Consider the following 22,838-nt stretch of genomic DNA (forward strand, 5'->3'; position numbering starts at 1 on the left):
TCTTTGCCCTAATGTGTAAATATTTCCAAGATGCCACATAAAGGATCAATTAGATAACTTCTTTAATCAAACTTTTGTAAATCCTTCCTCCTCCATCCATCTCATTAAAAGATACATTGCCAGGGTGCCTGGGTGGCTCAGTTCGTTGGGCAACTGCCTTCGGCTCAAGTCATGATACTGGCTGGAGTCCCAGGATCGAGTCCCACATTGGGCTCCCTGCTCAGCAGGGAGTCTGCTTCTCCCTCTGACTTCTCTCCTCTTATGCTCTCTCTCATTTCTCTCTCTGTCTCTCAAATAAATAAAATAAAATCTTTTTTTTTATTTTTTAGATTTTATTTATTTATTTGAAAGAGAGACAGTGAAAGAGAACATGAGTGAGGAGAAGGTCAGAGGGAGAAGCAGACTTCCCATGGAGCTGGGAGCCTGATGTGGGACTCGATCCTGGAACTCCAGGATCATGACCTGAGCCGAAGGCAGTCGTCCAACCAACTGAGCCACCCAGGCGCCCTAAAATAAAATCTTAAAAAGATACATTCCCAACAAATTTTACTTTTTATATTTAATAATTATTCATAAAGATTTGTAACATATCTATATGGTTTTAATCAATTATATGCTAATAATTATAATAACTCAATCCAGAAGAAATTTTTCTACCCCTAGCACTTCATATTAACAAATATTTTTATTTATACATACATATATTGTTGTTGCTGTAGAAAAGTATGATAGGATGAGCAATAAAGATTCAGGCATAAAAGAACAGTATATGGGGCGCCTGGGTGGATAAGAGGGTTAAAACCTCTGCCTTCGGCTTGGGTCAGGATCCCAGGGTCCTGGGATGGAGCCCCGCATTGGGCTCTCTGCTCAGCAGGGAGCCTGCTTCCCTCCTCTCTGCCTGCTTGTCATCTCTGTCTGTCAAATAAATAAAAAAATAACATCTTTTAAAAATAAATAAATAAAAATAAAAGTACAGTATGTGGGGTGCCTGGGTGGCTCAGTGGGTTAAAGCCTCTGCTTTCAGCTCAGGTCATGATCCCAGGGTCCTGGGATGGAGCCCCACATTGGGGGTCTCTGCTCTGCAGGGAGCCTGCTTCCTCCTCTCTCTGCCCGCCTCTCTGCCTACTTGTGATCTCTGTCTGTCAAATAAATTAAAAAAAAAAAAGAAAAGAAAAGAAAGAAAGAACAGTATGTAAGGGGGCTCTTGGGTGACTCAATCAGTTAAACATCCAATTCTTGATTTCGGCTCAGGTCATAGTCTCAGGGTTGTGAGATGGAGCCCCATGTAGGGCTTGGTGCTCTTTAAGGAGTCTGCTTGAGAATCTCTTTTCCCCCCAGTTGCATGCACATAAGTGCAAAGGGGTGTATGTGCGTGTGTGTGCATGCACTCTCTCTCTGTCTCTCATAAATAAATCTTTAAAGAACAGTACCTAAGGATGAAGTTCAATGGGGAAAGTGAAACGGATATAGAAGTTCAGGGAGAAATTTTTCTGGTTTTTTTTTTAAACTTATTTATATATTTTTAAATTTATGATGGAGTAAATAAAATTACTAATATTTATATTTCATTGGAAACATTTCAAGGAGTGCATTAACAGTTTAAATCATTATTATTTATAGTAAACAAAATTTGTATTTGTTTAGAAAATGTTTAAACTATGATGAAAAATTGTAGATGTCAACTTGATTTCCACTTAATATCTGCTGTGTATAAGGAAGAAACATAACTTTTCAAAAATTCTTTTTAGGGTACTTGAGCCAATAATTTGAAGACCAACCCCTGTCATATAAAGTATAGACAGTGTAGCACAGAGGAGCCTTCAGTTTAAGCCTCAGCCTATTTAAAGGCCTAATACAAAGATTCTCAACCTGAAATCTCAAGATTTGGGAAATGTCTCAAAACTATATGAAATTTTGTGTTTATGGGCATGTGTGTATTTTATCTAGGCCAAGAGTACAGTTCTCATAGAAGTCCATAACTCAAAAGATTAAAAAGCTCTGACCAAGGTATATAAGGTCTTACAGCTTCTAGACTTTGTTGTTTTTATAATAGTTCCATATGTAATGGTCTATAGAACAGCTTCCAACATAAAGAATTTTGGATCGGCTCTGTATGTATATAAAATAACATATACTTATTATAAAAAATCATGAAATAGGCATAATCCTCCTTTCTCACTAACCTGAAAGCTATCGTAGGGCAAACTTTTGATTTTATTTATGGGTAAATCAAAGGCCTTTTTCTTAATTTTGATAAAGAAAGTTACAGATGCTTCATCCATAGAAAAATTCCAGATGGAAATTCTGAAAACAGTTTTTTAAAGAATAGATAGACAGCATTTACCCCTGATGATTCTGTTATATGGCATCTAATTTAGCGCCTAATACTCAGCAGTCTAATAATAGGTTGATGTAGTATTCAGGCTTAGAATTAGGAAGTTTATATTTGGAGGTGACTGACAGCACAGTAGTTTGAAAGCTTTGGATTTTAAAGTGTCACACACACAGCAGATGAGTGAAGATGTCAGAGCCAAGCCTAAAGGAGGACCCTGGTAATCCAGCCCTTGGTGTATAACCTTCAAACACCAATAAACAAGATTATCTGGATTTAACATGTGACCTTTCTCATTCTGACTGGTTAGGTCCAGATGTTTTCTCATTCAGCTGTGTGGTTGAAATCTGCTTTTTAACTGACTGCAATTGGATCTAGATTTGAGGCTGTAGAAATGACAGTCTTGAAAACTCTATTCTGCAGGGGGTGATGCTGTCTAAACAGTAACATATGGAGACCGATGGTTTAATAATTAAAAATAATTTGTGACCTTACCCTTAATAGATTATTTAATTATGTCAAGTGAATAAGTAAAAATGGGATCGTGGTAGATATTTCACTATATTAGTCAGTCTGGTGGCATTAAAAACATTGACAAGATTTGTTAGAACCAGGCTTTCTTGCACCTGCGTCTATAGAAGCAGAAATCCTAGTCATGCCTTTGTTACCCTTAAGGAAGTTCATAGCAGCCCTAGAGAAAACAGGAAAGGCTCTTTATTAGCTTCTCTTAAGTCAATCTAAGCTTATGGCCATACTTCTCATTCACCAAAATTTGGACACAATTTACTGTCCCTTTATTACGTCCCTTAATTGCTTGGAGCCCAGGACTATTCCTGGCATTTTGTTATGAACTGTTCCTTACAATCATCTTGATTTTCTGGGTCTAATACTTCAGGTTGTACTAGTTCCGTCTCTGAGATGATATAAAAAAGATTTTTCTTTATTTTTTCTTTTCTCATGGGAGAACTAAACTCTCATATCACTGAGTAAACCCTCAGAGAGCTTCCCCATGTGATTTTATACTACTGCTGACTTGTAGGTCAGGAATAGTGCTCATTGATTAATAATCATAGCCTAGTAAGGCACTAAATTATTAACAGAATAGAAAGTGAGACATGAAAACATAAAAGTACAAAATATGATAAAGAAAAAATGTAATTAGAAAATCAGGATCTTTATGGATTCTAGCACAACTTAGGAAAATAGCAAAATCAGTAGTTACTTAGGTGTTCTCTGAAGTTGATAATAAAATAGTTAAGTATGAGAAATGTCCTGTGAGGCCAACTCTTCGAGTTGGTTTAGAAGTCTTCCCTACTGCCAAGTAACAGATGCACCTTGTGTTTTTTAACACAACACTTATTAATTTCTGTGAAAAGGACATGATTTTAGTTACATGGGAACAAAAGGGGTTAAAGATAGTCTCATGAGGATTTGTCATAAAGGCTCAATCGTAGACCAAAAGCTACACTTGTCACAATGCTTCTTGTAATAGTTGGTAAATGAGTAACTAAACTCTACCCTCTTAAGACAGAGTCAGTATCAGTGTAGCTAAATATCAGTTGTTGGGTTTTTTAAAAATATTTTTATTTATTTATTTGACAGAGAGAACAATCACATGTAGGCAGAGGGGTAGGTGGCGGGGGGCTGTGGAGCAGGCTCCCTGCTGAGCAGAGAGTCCAGTGCGGGGCTAGATCCCAGGACCCTGAGATCGTGACCTGAGCTGAAGGCAGAGGCTTAACCCTCTGAGCCACCCAGGCGCCCCGGTTTTGTTTTTTTTTTTTAATACTTATTGAGTTTTTTCCCTTAACAGCTTTAATTCACATACCTTTAAGTGTTCAAGTCAAGGATTTTTTGTAAATTTACAGAATTGTGCAACTAGCACTGTTTTGGAACATTTCTATCATCCAAAAAAAATCTCTAGTCTGCTGTGAATCCCCATTCTTACTCCCAGCCCCAGGCAACCTCTAATCTGACTTCTGTCTCTATAGATTTACAATTGCTGGACATCTTGTATAAAAGGAATGATACAGTTTTTTTGTTGTTGTTTGTTTTGTTTTTTAAAATATTTATTTATTTCTATACTATATATTTATATATTTACATATTATATATTTATATATATATTTTTTTAATTTATTTGATAGAGAGAGAAATCACAAGTAGGCAGAAGTAGGTAGAGAGGCAGGCAGGAAGAGAGGGAGAAGCAGGCTTCCCGCTGAGCAGAGAGCCTGATGGGACTTGATCCCAGGACCCTGGGATCATGACCAGAGCTGAAGGCAGAGGCTTAACCCACTGAGCCACCCAGGCACCCCAAAAGGAATGATATAGTATATAATCTTTTGCTTATGGCTTCTTTCACTTGCATAGCATATTTCTTTTTTTTAACTTTGTCCATGTTGTTACATGTTTCAGTACTTCGTTTCTCTTTATTTCTGAACAGTATCCTACTGTATTGATAAAATACATTTTGTTTATTAATTTGTGAAATAGTAGGCCTTCTATTTCCATTTTCTTGGCTCTTATGATCCTGCCATGAATATTTGTGTACAAGTCTTTGTGTGGACATAAGTTTTCATTTCTTTTGGGTAGATACCTAGAAGTCAAACTGCTGGGTTGTATGATAAATTTATGTCTAATTTTATAAGAAACATCTATATTGTTATTGATTGCTATATAACAAACCTTAGCAGTTTAAAACAATACAAATTTATTATCTCAGGAATACAGGCATGATTTGTTTGGGTCCTCAGCTTCTTATGAAGCTGCAGTCAAGGTATTGACCCAGACTGTGGTCTTATCTGAAGGTTTGACTAGGGAAGGATAAAATTCCAAACTCACTCATGTCATTGTCAGGATTCAGTTCCTTGACAGTTATTGGAATAGACTTCATTTCCTCACTGTAGGTTGGCCAGGACAGCCTTCACTTCTTTGCCATGTGGATTCCCTAGCGTACTTTGTCAGAGAAGCATACGAGAAGCACCAGGGAAAGAGTGAGAACAAAATGGAAGTCACAGTTATAATCTAACAACAGGAGTGATTTCCCATCACTTTGACCATGTTCTTTTTTTTTTTTTTTTTTTTAAGATTTTATTTATTTATTTATTTGACACAGAGAAAAGGAGAGAGAGCACAAGTTGGGAGCAGCAGGCAGAGGGAGAGGAAGCAGGAAGCACAATGAGCAGGAAGCACAATACGGGGCTTGATCCTAGGACTCTGGGATCATGACCAGAGCTGAAAGCAGATGCTTAACTGACTGAGCCACCCAGGTGCCCCACCATGGTCTTTTAATTAGAAGCAAATCATCCAGGTCCAAACCACATTCAAGGAGCAGAGATTGTACAAGGATACGAATACTAGGAGTCAGGGATTGTTAGAAACATTTTCAGAAGGCTATCAGCCAAATTTTTTTCCAAATGACTATACCATTTTACACCCCCACCAACAGCAGATTACAGTTCCATTTTCTCCACCTCCTTACCAACACTCATTGTTGTCTGTCTTTTTGATGATAGCCATTCCAGTGGGTGTGAAGTGGCATTTCATTGTGGTTTTAATTTGCATTTCTCTAGTTACTAATGATGTTGAACATAATTTCATTTGCCGATTGCTCATTTGTATAATTTCTATGGTAAAATGTCAATTCAAATATTTTTCACGTTTTTAATTGGATTATTTGACTTACTATTGAATTATAAGATGTTTTCATTTATGATTCATGTTTTTGATATCATATCTTAGAAATCTTTGCCTAATTCAAAGTCATGAAGATAATATGTGTCAGCTACTATGCTATATTTCTGTACATTATTTTGCCTAATGTAATTACAGTAACAACCCTGTTAAGGGTAGATAATATCATCATTGCACAAGTGAGAAAATTCACAGAAATCAAGTGACTTGCTGAGATCATACAGGCAGAGTACAACTTGAACCTAGATGTCATCTTACTCCAAAGCCTGTGCTCTTTCATCAGAACTTAAAAAAAAATTTTTTTAAATCCATTTTCAGTGGGCAAAATAAGAGTGAAATACTATACTGTCTTTTCCTTGTAATTATCAGTACCCATTCTGGTGCTATTTGAATACCGTTAGTACAAACCCCTCTATTCGTGATGATTGGAAGTTGCCTTTTGAAATGAAGAAAAACTTATACTCCAGTTTACTGGTTAGATTCCTTCTAGTTATAGTCTTCCAGACAATATTCCCTCCACTGTTTCTAGTGGAGCAAGGATGCATCTTTGCTTGCAGCCTTGAAGTGTGTTACTGGGCAGCTGTTAAGCAGTTGTTAAACTTTACCCCCAGGGACAAGCCTGTTCCAGTGACAAGATAGCTTATTCCCTAATGGGCTTTTAGTGTTATACATTCACCTAGGACAAATCAGTGCTGAGTCCTTCCATGTTTCTTAGCCAGAGAGAAGAGAATGGAGGAAGCATAGAGGAGGAAGAGTATTAATATGTAGCAAATAGTAAATTTTATATTATTTTTTATGTATTCTGTTTTAATTGATTTAATGTTAAAAAAGAGCAAGAATCTTTTCATTATTGATCCTAATATTAATTTTCCTCTCTTTCAAGAACCCTTTATGCCCTTCAGGTCAGGTTGGCATACCTTAAGTTAGAAATACAATTTGTTGTTGCTGTGGCCTAATACGCTAGCCTTGGGCAAAATTGCAATATGTGCAATTTTTTTAAAAAGTCTCCAACCTTAATTTTGTATTTGAAGCAAAGAACAGGATAATCATTCACCCCTTCCTTCCTTCTTGCCCTCTTTCCTGCCTTCCTTCTGTTCATTTGGTAAGCAATTGCTAAATTGTGTGCCTGGCTCAGTGCTACTATATGTTAAGGGTGTGAGTGGAATAATATACAGACATTGATATCAAGCAACCACTATGTAGAGGGGGAAAACAGGGACTATCAGAAAGAGCAGATTTAGAAGAGAAGTCAAAGGGAGAGAAATAATGAGCTAGGTTGCAACTCGTTGAGTGTGGAACAAGTGTAAGAAATTTAAGAAGTGATTGGAAATATCTGTTGGACTGAACAGGGAAGACTAGGCTGGAAATATAGATGTTGGAGTCATCAGCCACAGAAGGTTGGATCAGGAGAATATGTAAAGTGAGAAAACAAAAGGTTGAAGAAACAGACCTGAGGAAACCATTGACACTTAATAGAAAGAAAAAGAGGAGTAGACAGAGGAAATAAGTAAGGTAGAAATGAATCAGGCAGGAATAGAACTGAGGGAAGAGGTTCAAGAAGCAGGAACTGGTCAACCTATTCCAAAGGATGGCATCCTGTTCCAAAGCAGGGAATAGTGGAGATAAAAGCTGACCACCATGGGCAAAGATGTAAGCTAGAGGACTGGTTATCACTATGGGGCTTGTGTCTTTTTCTTATGTACATGAGAAGAAACTCTGCATACTATGTATCAGCCTCAGAATGTTGTAGACAAATTAGAGAATGGTACAGAAAAGTGCCCTATTCCTTCTTCCCTGCCTGGCCGCCTTCTTCTTAAATTGATTCAGGCTGATCAAAGAGTTCATTCATTCATTCATTCATTCATTTAACATCTATTATAAGCCAGTCCTCTGAAAGATTCTGGGGACACAAAATATTATCAAAACCTGGCCCATGGTTTGAAGATACTCCTAATCTATGTGGGGAATAAACTAACTGTCATGTAACACAACACATACTATGCATACCAGGAAGTTATGTTGTAGATATGGAGACATTTTCATTCCTTCCCTAACATATGATCCTGAGGTTGATGTTGTGACAATCAGAATGTTTTTAGCCAATTTAACTGTATTTGGGTGATAATTTTTTAGTTTTTCTAAGTAGCATATTTTAAGGTGCTTTAAATTTTTTGATTGAACTCTGTCAAAAAATAGAATATTCTATACAAAGGAATTATAAAAGAAAAATAATATTTTTCCTCTGGGTTTATAAATGAAGCGTCTACCACGTAAATACCTTAATCTATCTCTAGTAAGTTTGGGCAGCATCTAAAACTGCATCTTTTTTAGATTTTCATTCATTATTTTCTAATGGATTGCTGTTATTTCTCAGAAATACAAATATAAAATAATATAATATATAGGTTACATGATCAATAGGAAGAGTTCATAGTTACAATGGACAGAAATGAAAAAGTCACTACATTTATATACTGTTTCATAGTTTAGAAGGAACTTCCACACATCATATTCTTCAGTCCTCACAACTGTAGATGAAGAGTTCACCCAACCACATATCTGAAGAGTAAAGTTAGGCCAACTGAGCAGTGGGAATCTCACCTACTGCTGATATGTAGTATATTCCTGTCATTAAAAGCAATAAATATCCTCTTGTTCTAATGGGGAAGTAAAGCATTATACTGAAATTATTAAAATTATTTTTATTATTATGGCAATGAATAATCTATTTTATAGTCAGATAATAACACGAAGATTAATGTTATTAGTAAAACGGAGGGTGGTTCCTTTGCAACTGAAACTTTCTTCATGTTTTCATGCTAATGTTCTTGAATTTGAAGTGACATGACTTAGTAATTACCAGTTTAGATTTTTTAAAGGCAAATTTGAAAGTCTGATGAGAATATGTTTTAATGCAAACTTTAACTAAACCAAGTATTACCTAAACTGCTTATCTCTTATTTCACTACTAATGAGATATTAATATTTAATCTCTTAGTGGTCTGATTCACCCTTTCCAGTTTTTTCCCCTAATTTTTAAATACATGTTTTAAAAATTAATGGATACCTATCATTTTAAATTTTAAAAGAAGAGAAACATGACAACACAATGGATCCTGTAAATCAATGCCCAGAAGTTTTGCTTTTGTTGAAGCTTTATAATTTTACGGGTTAACAAATACTAGAACTTTGTATTCTTTAGTTGGCAAAATATCATTGGTTTTCCCCCCTCCTCACTTTACAAATAAAAATGTAAATTAGAAAATGAAAATGACCCATGATTTCAGTGTTCTTATTCCTAATACAAAGAGGCCATTGTGGGAAAGGATTAGAGATATTAATTTTATAAGGAAGACTGTTTTAGTTTATCTATTTCTAAGGTATTGGATGATAGCAACAAATTCTGTAGACTAAATACCTACCATACATATATCTCCCATTTTGCTCTTTAGTGCTTCAAGCTTCTAAATCCTATTAACAGCTGTCAAAACCTGGTAAACTATTTAGATGCTTTCACAATTTGTTTAATTGGATAGTTAGAAAATGGCATACTAGAAAAGCCCACCCACCCTACCCCCCCTTTCTTTTAGCCTGGCTGAACATCTGTAGCATTAGGGCCTCATTATCTCTGAATTGGCATAGCAAATCAGTGGCATCATTAAAATGCCACATTAAGATGATTAAGCTTCTTTGTTATCCAGTTGACTTTTGCATGTGCTGAGGATTTCATGGTTATGACCCCTAATCCTTGTAAAACACTTAAACAACATCACCCTTTTGTGTCTTCCTTGTCTAACAGCCTCTATCTTGTTTTGCCTCTTCTCACAGTATCTCTGGCAAACTTAAGGCTATCACTCTAAACTTTGTCGTTCTTTGAGTTGGATTCTGAGAGCCCGTAATTCAGAGTGGAAATTCAGAATCCCCTCTTTGCACTGGGAAATTCCTACTAACATGTTATCCGGGACACCCAAGTTGTCTGTTCCATTTGCCATCTTTGATAGGTTCTTCTCTCCAACTGAGCATTTTATGTGCCTGTAAAAACAAACTGAGGCACAGTTGGCTGAGACTGCTATTGCCCCTGAAGGATTTAGATTTTGGATCCTTTCCAAGACCCATTGTTTTTGCAATGTCTCAGGTGAAACCAAAAATGTCTACTCTGGAGTGCAAGCCTTTCATGTGATAACCATCACCCCAGGAAATGAAACCATGTGCATCAGCCCCAGTGAGCCAAGCCTTTGTTCTCTTCAGCCTACAAAATTCTCTCTGGGGGGTGTGTGTGTGTTAGTGTGTGTCATCTTCCTAAGAGGTCTCCAGAACATAGACAAAGATGGGAGCAATTGTACCCCAGAGTAGCTCCTTTAGGAAGAAGTTCAGTTTAATCTAATTTTCTATGGGTTAGATTCAATTTAGACATCTATTTCCCCCCTCTGGGAATGTTTAGCAATTACCTTTATCAGCAATTTGTGGTTTGGTATGTTCTTTTCTCCACAAGTTCACTTAGAAAAAATTTACTCAGGAAGCCTTTAACATTTTTTAGTATGACATACATCATACATGCAAAAAGGCAGATATAATTACATGTATACTTTAAAGAATAACAACAAAACAAGCATCCATGGACCCACCACCTGGCTTAAGAAATAAAATATTGCTAGTGCCTGTGAAGATTCTTGATAGTATTTTAAGTGACAATTTAAGTGTCTAAGAAACATGACATGTATTATAGGAAACTGGAATTTACAAAACTAAAATGGGAGATTATTCACATCACAAAAGTTGTATTCGCTTCATAAAAACTTTAGGGTATTTTGGAGCAGTTCACTATATCCAAGTATTTCTTGCCAGATCTTTTAAGATTTTTGGCCTTTATTAACAGTTCAAATGTTGCTAGTCACTGACAACTGAAAATCAAAGAAAAATGAAGAGAAACATCTCTGAACGTGTAATGTAAATCAGTGGAACAATATTATCAGTTTTACATGTAACATTTTATGAACACATCAACTACATTAAGGTGAATCTGTAGAGATTAATGGCATCATGCTATATACATAAAGTTGAGTGAAGTGGGTATAGGAGAAAGAATAGAAATGAGAATTTTTTTCTATGTTAGGATATCGAGGAAGACTGCATGGAGGAAATGGCATTTAAATAGCATCTGGAAGTTTGAATAGAATATTGATGTGAGGGAAGGGCATTTGGATGTTGGAAAGACTAGAAAACAGGCTTGGAAAATTGCCATTAAATTGCTGCTGTAACTTCTCAAACTTTAATGTGCATAGAAATCCTTGAGGATCTTGTTAAAATGCAAATTCTGATCAAGTAGGTCTGGGGTGAGACTTGAGAGTCTGTGTTTCTAACAAGCTCCCAGGGGATGCTGGAACTGCTGATCCAAGGCCCCCATTTCGAGTAGCAAGGTTCTAGTATAGAGAAAAGGTTGATTGAGGAGGAATGAGATGATTGGGTAGGCACAGGGCAGGTTCTGGACAGGCCCTTGAAGGTCTTGCTGAGGAGTTTGGATTTTGTTCTATAAGCAAAATGAAATCATTGAAAGTTTCTGAAAAGGAGTTTTAGTGTTACAGGATGATTAATCTGGAAATAAAATGTATTATAGAGGTCACATACACTGTGAGCCAGTTAGGAGGCTAATGCAGTGGTATATTCGTGTACTAAGTATTTAATGTGTGTGTAGTTTATGCAGAGCATTGCATCAAACTGTAGAGCAGCTGTGCTTTTTTCTGCCCCCATCCCATCCCCCTGGAGTGGCAGTTCTTAAAGTCCATTTGTACCTAAGATTTACCTGCAGAGCATAATTTTAATGCATATTTCCAGTCTCCACACCCAAATTAGTAGGTCTATGATGAGACCCCCAACATTTCTATCTTCAAACCACAAAGCCTCTGGTCTCTACAGATACAGGTCAAGTAGTGTCAAAGGGGATACTGAGTTTAAAAAAAAGGGGGGGAGGGGGGCGCCTGGGTGGCTCAGTGGGTTAAAGCTTCTGCCTTCGGCTCAGGTCATGATCCCAGAGCCCTGGGATGGAGCCCTGGGATGGAGCCCTGGGATCAAGCCCCACATCAGGCTCTCTGCTCGGTAGGGAGCCTGCTTCCTCCTCTCTCTGCCTGCCTCTCTGCCTACTTGTGATCTGTCAAATAAATAAATAAACTCTTAAAAAAACAACAACAACAACAACCTGTGTAGCTTCTGACCTCAGATAGCTTATATGATCATATGGGAGATGAGGTGAATTTATAAGTAACTCAGAGAAACAAGAAACAGATTATTTTGCACCTGGAGGGGATGGAGGGTGGGTAAGAAGTAACATACTAGTATTGGCTTTAAAGAATCTTTAGGTTTTGGACCCACCTGTGGCAACATTGGGGAAAGACCTTATAGGCAGTGGAAATAATAAAAGCAAGAATAGGGGCCCCTGGGTGGCTCAGTCATTAAGCATCTGCCTATGGTCATGATCCCAGTGCTTGGAATCTGGGCTCCCTGCTCAGTAGACAGCCTGCTTCTCCCTCTTCCACTCCCTGCTTGTATTCCCTCTCTTACTGTCTCTGTCATAAATAAATAAAATCTTAAATAGATAAATAAATAAATAAAAGCAAGAATATTTAGAAGTTGTTTAGTTTGGTTAAAGATATATGAGTATTCAAAATAAACATTACAAAGACAGGTTGGGGCCAGATGCTGAAAGGCCTTTTTTTTTTTTTTTAATATTTTATTTATTTATTTGACAGACAGAGATCACAAGTAGGCAGAGAGGCAGGCAGAGAGAGAGAGGAGGAGGAAGGCTCCCTGCTGAGCAGAGAGCCCGACATGGGGCTCGATCCCAGGACCCTGAGATCATGACCCGAGCCGAAGGCAGAGGCTTCAACCCACTGAGCCACCCAGGCGCCCCGCTGAAAGGCCTTTTAAACTCGGCAATAGAGAATATTGAAGAATTTTGACAGGGTCATGATATGACCAGAGCTATAGTAGAGGAAGGATAGTATGGTAGTATAGTATAGGATGAACTGGGAAGGAGAGAGAAAGGGAGCAGGGAGAACAATGTGGAGGGTAATCAGAGATTACCTGAGATCCAGGATACTGGGAATACAAAGTAGTGGGGAGGAGAAACAGATTGGAGAGAGGATAAAAAATAGAACCAATGGGTGATTAAGTGGGGCGCAAAAATAAGACGAAGGAAAGATGATTGTAAGGAGTCTAGCCTGAGTAACTGGGGAGATACCTATGGAGTCCTTTGGGAATGAAGGACTGAAGAAGGGGAGAGAGATTACACCTGCATATGTGTGTGTGTGTGTGTGTATCTGGATCAGGCACACACATTTAGGAATTAATCATATATAAAACAGTAGTTGAAGCCTGAAGAGTAGATGAAATTACCACAGGGGATAAGATGTCAAGGGAAGGAAAAAGAGCATTACAGGTAGTGTTTAGGAGGCAGATGGAGAAAAAGAGATAGAAAGAAGCAATCAGAGAGGTAAGGAAAGAAGTTACAGTTTCACTGAACAAATAGGAGTATAGAAGAGGAAGGAATGATGGTCAGTAGTATAAAGGGCTACAGAGAAGTTGGGGAGAATAGCACACAAAAGGCCATTTGGTATAGGAATCAGGAGATGACTTATAATCTTCAGGGGAGCAGATTCAGTGAATTCAGTGAATTGTGAAAGTGGGAGCCCAATTAGAGGGAATTTTACATGAGATTTGAGAATATGGATATAAAAAGCATAGCTTACTTTTGTAGTAGATCTGTCTGGAAAGGAGTGTTGAGACAGGATGAGTTTGGGTATGATGGGATGAGAGGCTAGACCAAATTGCAATAGGAAACAGAAAAGAGGAATTGTCACCAGAGAGCCTGAGGAAATAGAATTTATAGGTCTTTTTTTTTTAAGATTTTATTTATTTATTTGACAGAGAAACAGTGAGAGAGGAACACAAGCACAGGGAGTGGGAGAAGAAGTGGCTTTCTGCCTCAGAACAGAGAGTCCAACATGGGGCTCGACCCCAGGATCATGACCCCAGCCGAAGGCAGATACTTAACAACTGAGCCACTCAGGCACCCTGAATCTGTAGGCCTTGAAGACTGATTTGATGTGGAGATTTAAAGGAAAAGGATTCCACTTTTAAGACTTGGAACGGGAAGAAGGAAGATGCCACTTGGAATTATAATGAAGTCATAAATTAGAAACAAGCTGGGACGCCTGGGTGGCTCAGTTAGTTAAGCAGCTGTCTTCGGCTCAGGTCATGATCCCAGGGTTCTGGGATCGAGTCCCACATCGGGCTCCTTGCTCGGCAGGGAGCCTGCTTCTCTCTCTGCCTCTGCTGCTCCCCTCCCTACTGTTCATGCTGTCACCCACTCTCTCTCAAATAAATAAATAAAATCTTTAAAAAAAAAAAATTAGAAACAAGCTTGGGTTCAAACATGACAAGTTTGATTTTAGACATACTTTTAATATTTTCAAGGGATACTAAGTAGTAGAATGCTCCCCTTTGATTCCAATAAATCTTCCCAAGAGAAGGAGATTAGTGTCTTCGCTGATCTTTGTGGTGGGCTCTGTTTGGAGGCTAAGTGCTACACCCAGTAATCTCTCAGAAATCCCATGTGTATCTCAGTACTAATGTATTCTAATATTCAATTCTGTGTATCTTTACATGGTAAAGCATGATGAATTGTTCATCCCCAGTAACCATACAGAGAGGCCATTCAGTTCTTTCATCTACAAGTAGTACAATTCCAAAGACAAACCAACAACTGTCCGAAGAATTCTTGGTTAAATACCAGGGACTTTTCCTATATCCTATCCATGTGTCTCTTATCTTTCCCTCAGAGGTCTGTGTCTCAAATACCATCTTTTTTGTTCTACAGCTAAATCCTAAGGGACAAAATCCAAGATTTTCTCTTGAGCCGGGTCGGTATAGTATTTCAATTTGATGTCAAACCCATTAAAGACCAAGTACTGAGGGAAGGAACAACTCTCTTTTGTCCTGTGTTTTCAGAAAGACCTCACACATTTATCTTCCTAGTTTTTAATTGTCATTGTCCATGGATTGGCCTGGGTCTGTTCATATTAACATTTTATAACCAAAATGAAAAGGATCTTCTTTCTGCTGGCCCCTATCTGCTGTTTTTGGTTTTCAGTAGCTGAAGTTTTCCGTTGAGGTTCTTTTAAACGCCTACATGCAAACTGAAGAGCACTCAAGCTTTGGTGGGATATCACCCACAGCTGGAGTGATGAAGGAAGGGAGGAGGGTACAAGCCTCAGGTGCATCCTTCTTTTAAATTTTTTTTCTTAAACAAAACCTCTTAAGCAAACAAATTCTATCTGAAAGGCAGGCAAGACCTATCCAGAGAAAGAAGGGAATGAATCTCTCTCCATGTAGGAAATGGATATGAATTCATATGTGACTCAGATGCATTAAATGGGCAAATTTTAAACATGTTGGACTGATCCTACAGCCCTACATCTCTTCTAAGCAAAGAGTGAAATGCTATGAACCATGAACCGTGGTGAGAAGCAGAGGAACAGTGTTGCAGCAATGGCTCCTCGGTTGGTGGTTAGGCCCTGTCTTGCTCTATTAAGCAAACACAGTTAATATAGATAAAAGGTAACCTTGATAGAAGTGAAAATTGAAACTTGAGTTGAAGGTAGCAAGCCAGGCACAGCTGCAGTTGTACTTCCTCCTATGTGGCAACAGGAGCTGCACTTACTGGTGTTTTTTGGAAGGGATGCAGTTTTTTAAAGTATCTTTTGTTCAGTGTTTTGGTTTTTAATGTCTACACCACTGATGGGAGAGTGGAATATGTTAGTAAGAAGCCACCTAGACTTTCTACATCTAGTGTGTGAGGTCAGCATTCTAATCACACACTGGCTGTTAACTGACTGTGTAACCTTGGGCAAGTCACTGAAAAGATCTCTGGTGCCAGATTTTCTTACCCAAAACACCAAAGGGTTGGACTAGGTGATCTCTTCCAGCCAAAGACTCCACTGATTTATGATTCCTCATGAGGAAGCATAACTTCCAATTTCTAAAAATAAATGTTGGGAAAAAGTAAGCATTTATACAGCTTATTTTATATATGAAAATCCCTGGCAAGTATTTATTATGATTTTATCAGGCAATTATTTAGGTGTTATTAGTGTCACTACATAAATTTGCCTTCTTCACTTCTTATTTCTTCAGCTTAAGAGTATTGCAGCTTTTTGTAAGACAGTGCCTGGTCAGCTGAATCATGTGGGCCAGGCCCTCCTCTCCTGTCCAGTCCTACAGTTCTAAGATTTTGAGTTCCACCTGCCCTGCCATGGGTGTAGGTGTGCTTCCCCTTGCTTAGGCTGAGCTCCATTTACCTATGTCAATGAAAGTGACTCCTTAGAAGAGTATGTTAAAGAATTACTTCTCTTTTTATCTTTCTCAACAGTATTTCACTAGTACAGCCAGCTTCCTCTATATACAAGGTTGTCTCATTATCAGTTCCAAGAGAAACAGAGAGATAAGACTCATTTTAGCAGTGCATATACATGGAAGGGGAAGAGGCAAAGCATGGCTCTTAAAATCAGAAAAACCATTTTAAATATTCAAACCTCACTCTTAGTTGCTTAAATTGAATGCATTTAAAGGATTAAAACAGTATTTTCTTCTTGAAACTGAAGAGCTCCACCACCTTGCCTTTTAACTGCAGCCACCAGAAAAGGTACTAAATCTGAGAACCTTTCTTCTCCCCCAGTACTGGAGAAGAGTTGCTCAGAATGTTTTTTTCATGGTCGCTTTAAGCAGTGACGGCTAAATCCGTTCTCTCATTTTCTGGATGGTCTAAAACTCTTATCTATTTGTGTGTGTGTGTGTGTGTGTGTGTGTGTGTGTGTGTGTGTGTGTTTTCCACTGACTGTGGTTCTGAATTCAAATAATGAATGCTCATCCTAATGGTGGTTTCTTGTATTATATTAGCTTCATTTGGTATTTAATTGTCAGTTGTGGGTCTCTCTCTTTGAGCCGCTTTGATAACTCCAAAAACAATCATTGTTCATTTCTTGCATTTCCTTCCCTGCAGATGATTGCATGAAAGTGAAAGATGAATACTCTGAAAGGGATGAGAATATTTTAAAGCCAGAGCCCATGGGAAATGTGGAAGAGCCTGAAATTCCATACAGCTATTCAAGAGAATATAATGAATATGAAAACATTAAGTTGGAAAGACATGTTGTCTCATATGATAGTAGCAGGCCAGCCAGTGGCAAGATGAACTGCGATGTGTGTGGATTATCCTGCATTAGCTTCAATGTCTTAATGGTTCATAAGCGGAGCCATACTGGTAAATAGTTTTCTTTATCATTCTTCTGAAAACTGTCCTAATGCAACCATGTGAGAAGTGAAATGGTGGAATTTGGGATTTTTGATTACTTCCATTGATTTTTGCTGTAATTCTGATGTATTGCTCCCTCTCTGCCTTTTCATTTACCCAGTGATTTTTATTCCTGTTTTACTATCCGTTTGGCAAACATTGCAAATGTCATGAATAAAAATACTGTAGTAAGCTGAGTGTTCTAGGTCAGCCAAATATTTTTCTTCACTTAATAAGTAAAAGTTGAATTGTGTGATGTGCTTCCTAAGCATCATTCATACATTTTTGCATAACTTTTTAAAAAGCAGACAATTTGGGTTCAAATTTGATAGCTGAAACGATATAGTTTTTATTACCAGTTTAAAAATTTTATTTTCAGACAATAAACAGCCAGCCTGTAGAAATGCATACAAACGCACAGTCCCACTGAGCCCAATAGACTCCATCTGACATCTGAAACTTTAAAAAAGAAGCACTTCTGGCCCTCCATACCTTATTAAGATTTGAGTCTGTGATTCTTTTTTTCTCAGATTGAGATTATATTAAAAAAGAATGGTAAGTGGTGTTACAAACTTACATCTGGAAAGCACTTCCAGAGCTACTCTTGTTTTTTTGATGGGGGGGGGGGAATGTTGGTTCTTTCTTTATTTATTTTTTGCTGTAATCCAAGACGATAAGTAAAATAGTCTTGCTATTTGGGAATGGAGGACTGAAGAAGGGAAATGTTTTTTCTCTCCTACAGGGAAGACTCCAGAAGTAAGTTGTACACTTGCCTTGAAGTATAGCTCCAGCTGATCCCAATATGATATGAACAGATATTATCTAAAAGATGAGCTTTTGCCATAGGCATCTAATCTGTGCATATGCTTTGCCACTTGCTTGCTGGGTGATCAGAAGTCTCCTTTTTGTCCTTTTTAAAGGTGAACGCCCATTCCAGTGTAATCAGTGTGGGGCATCTTTTACTCAGAAAGGTAACCTCCTCCGCCACATTAAACTGCACACAGGGGAAAAACCTTTTAAGTGTCACCTCTGCAACTATGCATGCCAGAGAAGAGACGCACTCACAGGTCACCTTAGGACACATTCTGGTAAGTGAGAGCAATGAGCGTTCCATATCTAGTAAATATGTGTTCCTTGGTGCCCACTGAGGAAACTAGAAAGAGTTAAGTATGGAGGTTTCAATCCGTCATTCCTGTTCTGAAGGGTTACAACAGCAGAGACCTCTAGGGCTAATTACACTTCCATTAAGGCATTAATTGCTCTCCGTCTGGCTCAATGGGGATGATCATCTCCTTACCATCCTTGCTCCCCTAGAGAACAAGACAGTGAGACAGGAAAAGTCTGCTCTATAAAAATGCCTTTTAAATTTTTTGTGAAAAAATTATGGTCATCAGTATTTTCTTATGGTAAACTTTATTAAGAGATTACTTTCCTAAAAAACACACAGACACACTTTTCATTCAGAAGTCTGGACAAGCACATGATGTACATACAGTCTGTAAGTTACATAAAAGTGTAAATGGAGTATAAATCATTGTCAGAGGGTTCCTTTTGGCCATTCTGGGCTAAAAATTTTTAAACTGGGATATAATTGACAGTATAACGTTGTATTGGTTTTAAGTGTGCATCTCTTAAACCTAACTTTCTTCTTGGTCAGCCTATTTATTTTTAATCTCTAGAAGATGAGCAGCAAAAGAATTCATAAAAAAAAAAACCCAACTATGTTCTATTTTGATGTTTTCACTCTTTATTTTAACCAAGCAAGATGATAAAACTTTTTTCAACGTTTAGAATTTCCCTCCTAGAAAAATAAAACTGAGTTTATTTTCAAATTTGGGACCTCATGTTCTTGATGTTATCTGACAAACTTTTTAATTGAAGAAAAAAAAAAGGTTTGTTTTTATGTCAATCCACATACTGCTTTGACTAAAACCCAGCCCCAAACCCACAACTGGTCACAATTCAGAGACTAAGGATTAAACAAGTCAGCCCAAGCAAAACCCACCATGAGAGACCATAAGTAGTGAGAGAAAGGTTTCTTTTATAGTTCATTGTTCAAAGTAATGAATTAAGGATGAATTTGGTCCAAATAAATTAGAATAGTTCTCTTTTGTTGCTTTTTTCAAGTAAGATCCAAACATAGTGGTCACTTTTTAGATAGATTCTCAAGGACCCCACTATGCGGGTAACAACATTTTTAGCCCTAGCAAACCTGCATTTATTTTAATTTGGGATTCGAGAGGGATCTTTTAGTACTTTAAGTCCCAAAACTCTGTTTTAACCAGAGCAGCAGGATTAGAAAATAAAAATCTCAGTTCCTAAAACTCTGACATATTCATAGGGTACATTTATCAACAAATCAGAAAGGCCAGCCCTGGACACAGAGTTGAAGTTATTACTTATAATTAGCTCAGTTTTTTTCAAGCCCAGACTTCACTATAACCACTTAGCAAGGATAAACTAAATTTATCCAAATATGTCAGAACTCTGAAAAATCCATCAGTTTCTGGCTGAATGTCTAACTCCCAGCATTCTTTACTTACAACCAGATGGATGTCACAAAATAAGGGATTTCTTTCTATTTCATTTTTAAGCCACACTAACCTCCTTGAGGAGAAAAAAACAAACGAACAGCCTTATATTTTTTCCTAAAGAAATAACATTTCATCTAGAACCAAAACACTGTGCTCAGTGATAGTCATTAAATCCAAATCCTTCCACATGTGAAAGGAGGCTATTCTTTTAAAGAAAACTTAAATATAACAGTCAATTGAAGATTATCACCTTATTTCAGTTTACTAAATTTAAAAATAATATAGCTGCATAGGTATCCAAATACCCTGACTTCTTTCAGCAGCCTCATTCCTAAAGGACAATTTGCACAGAGCCCCACGACACCACTTGTTCTGTAACCCCTAAAGGTCACTGAGTGCCCCCTTGTGCTCTCCTTATAGTTGAGAAACCCTATAAATGTGAGTTTTGTGGAAGGAGTTACAAGCAGAGAAGTTCCCTCGAGGAGCATAAGGAGCGCTGCCGTACATTACTTCAGAACACGGACCTGGGTGAGACTGGTGAGTTCATTCGTTCTACACACATGTAGTGAGCATCTACTCTTCTAGGTGATGGGAGACATAGTAAACAAACAAACAAACAAACAAAAGTCTGTCCTTGCAGTTTATATTTTAATGGGGAAAGGCAGACCACCATAAGCAAAGTAAATAAGTAACATATACAGTATATTAGAAGGTAGTAAGTACTATTAAGCAAAATGAAGTACGTCCTGGGGGGAAAGAAGGTAAGTCAGGGAGGCAACATTTGAACAGACTTAAAGGGATAAGGAGAAAACCCTGCAGAGAACTAGGAAATAGCAAGTGCAAGGGCCCTGTGGCTTGAGTTTGAAGAAGTATAAGTAGTCCTGTGTGGCTGGAGCAGAGTGGGGAAGGGAACATGAGGCCAGAAAGGAAATGGGAAACCAGATCTTATCAAGCCTTGTTGGCCATTATAAAGGGTGGCTTTTACCAAGTGAAACTGAAGATCTTCAAAGGGTTTTGAATTGAGAGGTAACATAATTGGACTTTTCATTTTAGAAGAATCACTCTACTTGGCTATTAAGAAGAAATTTTTATTTGCAGCAAGATTGGGATTTGGAGAGTCTAGTTAGAAAGCCATTATAGTAATTCAAGTGGGAGAAGACTGTGTCTGGGGTAGTGGTAGAGGTGATGAGAAATGTTCTAATTCTCTAAACATTTTAAAGGTAAAGCCAACAGGATTTCCTAACAGATTGATGTGGGATGTGATGAAGAATGCAGTTGCCATTCCCTGAAAGAGCAATTAAGAGTAGAGCAGGTTGAGGGCTGGCTGAGGCTGAGTCAGTTAAAACTACAAGGATTTTCAGAATGCCTGGGTGGCTTAGTCAGCTAAGTGTCTACCTTTGGCTCAGGTCATGATTTTGGGGTCCTGGGATCGAGCCCCACATTGGGCTCCCTGCTCAGCAGGGAGTCTCCTCCCTCTCCCTCTGACCCTCCCCATGCACATGCTTTCCCCCTCCCCACTCTCTCTCTCTCATAAATAAATAAATAAATAAATAAATAAATAAATATCTTTAAACACTGACAACAACAACACTACAAGGATTTTCTTTGCCCAAAGCCCTCAAATCATATACTTGTCTACTCATATGATTTATTGTGATGTCTGTCTTTGGCTTCAGGAATATCATATTTTATTCAGTGTTTTGAATTATATGCCTAGGGGCAATTGGTTGAAACACTAGATGCTTTTCATATATCAATTGTGGTTTTATTTCCTTCTCACTCTACAGTTGAAACAGCATGAAACGTCTTTGTGTCACATCTTTGCAGTTGTCCTTTGTCCCATGCAGGTGACTGTTATTCTGGTTCCATAGATTGGGTTGCCTGACATTTTTATTTGGTTAATTGGACATGTTGTGTATTCCGAGTATTGAATCCTTAGGGGATGTGTTGTTTGCCAGCAGTAGGTGCTGTTGAATGGTTTGAATATTGTAAAACAGAAAGATTACAAAAATATGAAAAAAAATAATGTGAAACTCAGGGAAAATGGAGTGGAAATCATTAGTAGCCTAGCTGTACTTACTTTGAGTGAGAGGAAACTTTTCTTTTAGATAAAGCCTATTTTATGGTGTTAGGAGCTGGCCAACTGAATTCTGTTGTTTGCAATGCTTCTGCTTTTTATCCTGATGGCATCTTTGGTTTTATCAAAGAGTTGGATTTCCTCCTTATTTCTAAAGAGAAATGTTTGCAATAGAGCTCTTTCTGTGAGACATTCCCAGGTTATAAAAATCTATTATATTCCAAATAAAATTATTAATATTTAAAGCTAGAAGTTTAAAGACAGCATCTAATCCTACCACCTCATTTTAGAGGTGAGGAAATTGAAACTCATAAAAAATTGAGTGACTTGCTTCAAAATCACTGGAAGTTTTGTTTTTTTCATGGTTAGCTATATTTATTTTCAAAAATTCACTGCAATATAATACACCTACCATAAAATTCACCTTTTTAGGGGCGCCTGGGTGGCTCAGTGGGTTAAAGCCTCTGCCTTCAGCTCAGGTCATATCCCAGGGTCCTGGGATCGAGCCCCGCATCAGGCTCTCTGCTCGGCAAGGAGCCTGCTTCCTCCTCTCTCTCTCTGCCTGCCTTTCTGCCTACTTGTGATCTCTGCCTGCCAAATGAATGAATAAAAAGTCTTTAAAAAAAAAAATTCACCTTTTTAAAAAGTGTATAATTCAGTAGTTTTTAATATATCCACAAAGTTATACAACCATCACCACTAATTCCATAACATTTTCATCACCCTCAAAAGAAACCTTGTACCCATTAGCAGTCATTCTCCAGTTCCCTCCTCTTTAGCGCCTGGCAGCCACTGATCTACTCTCTGTCTCTATGGATTTACTTATTCTGAACATTTCACATACATAGAATCATACAATAC

The 22,838-nt window shown here is 37.9% G+C and overlaps 1 protein-coding gene across 1 annotated transcript in view; it reads left to right on the plus strand.

The window, feature by feature from the left end:
- The window catches only part of IKZF3 (IKAROS family zinc finger 3), a 92,417-nt gene that overhangs the window by 43,448 nt on the left and 26,131 nt on the right, over positions 1–22,838 (plus strand). The window contains exons 4-6 of the mRNA XM_059380808.1: positions 17,076–17,336; positions 18,287–18,454; positions 20,321–20,437. Of these exons, the coding sequence (XP_059236791.1) occupies positions 17,076–17,336; positions 18,287–18,454; positions 20,321–20,437 (546 nt within the window). The remainder of the gene's footprint in view (positions 1–17,075; positions 17,337–18,286; positions 18,455–20,320; positions 20,438–22,838) is intronic.

The sequence above is a fragment of the Mustela nigripes genome, chromosome 16 (assembly GCF_022355385.1).
Source record: "Mustela nigripes isolate SB6536 chromosome 16, MUSNIG.SB6536, whole genome shotgun sequence".
NCBI lineage: Eukaryota > Metazoa > Chordata > Mammalia > Carnivora > Mustelidae > Mustela > Mustela nigripes.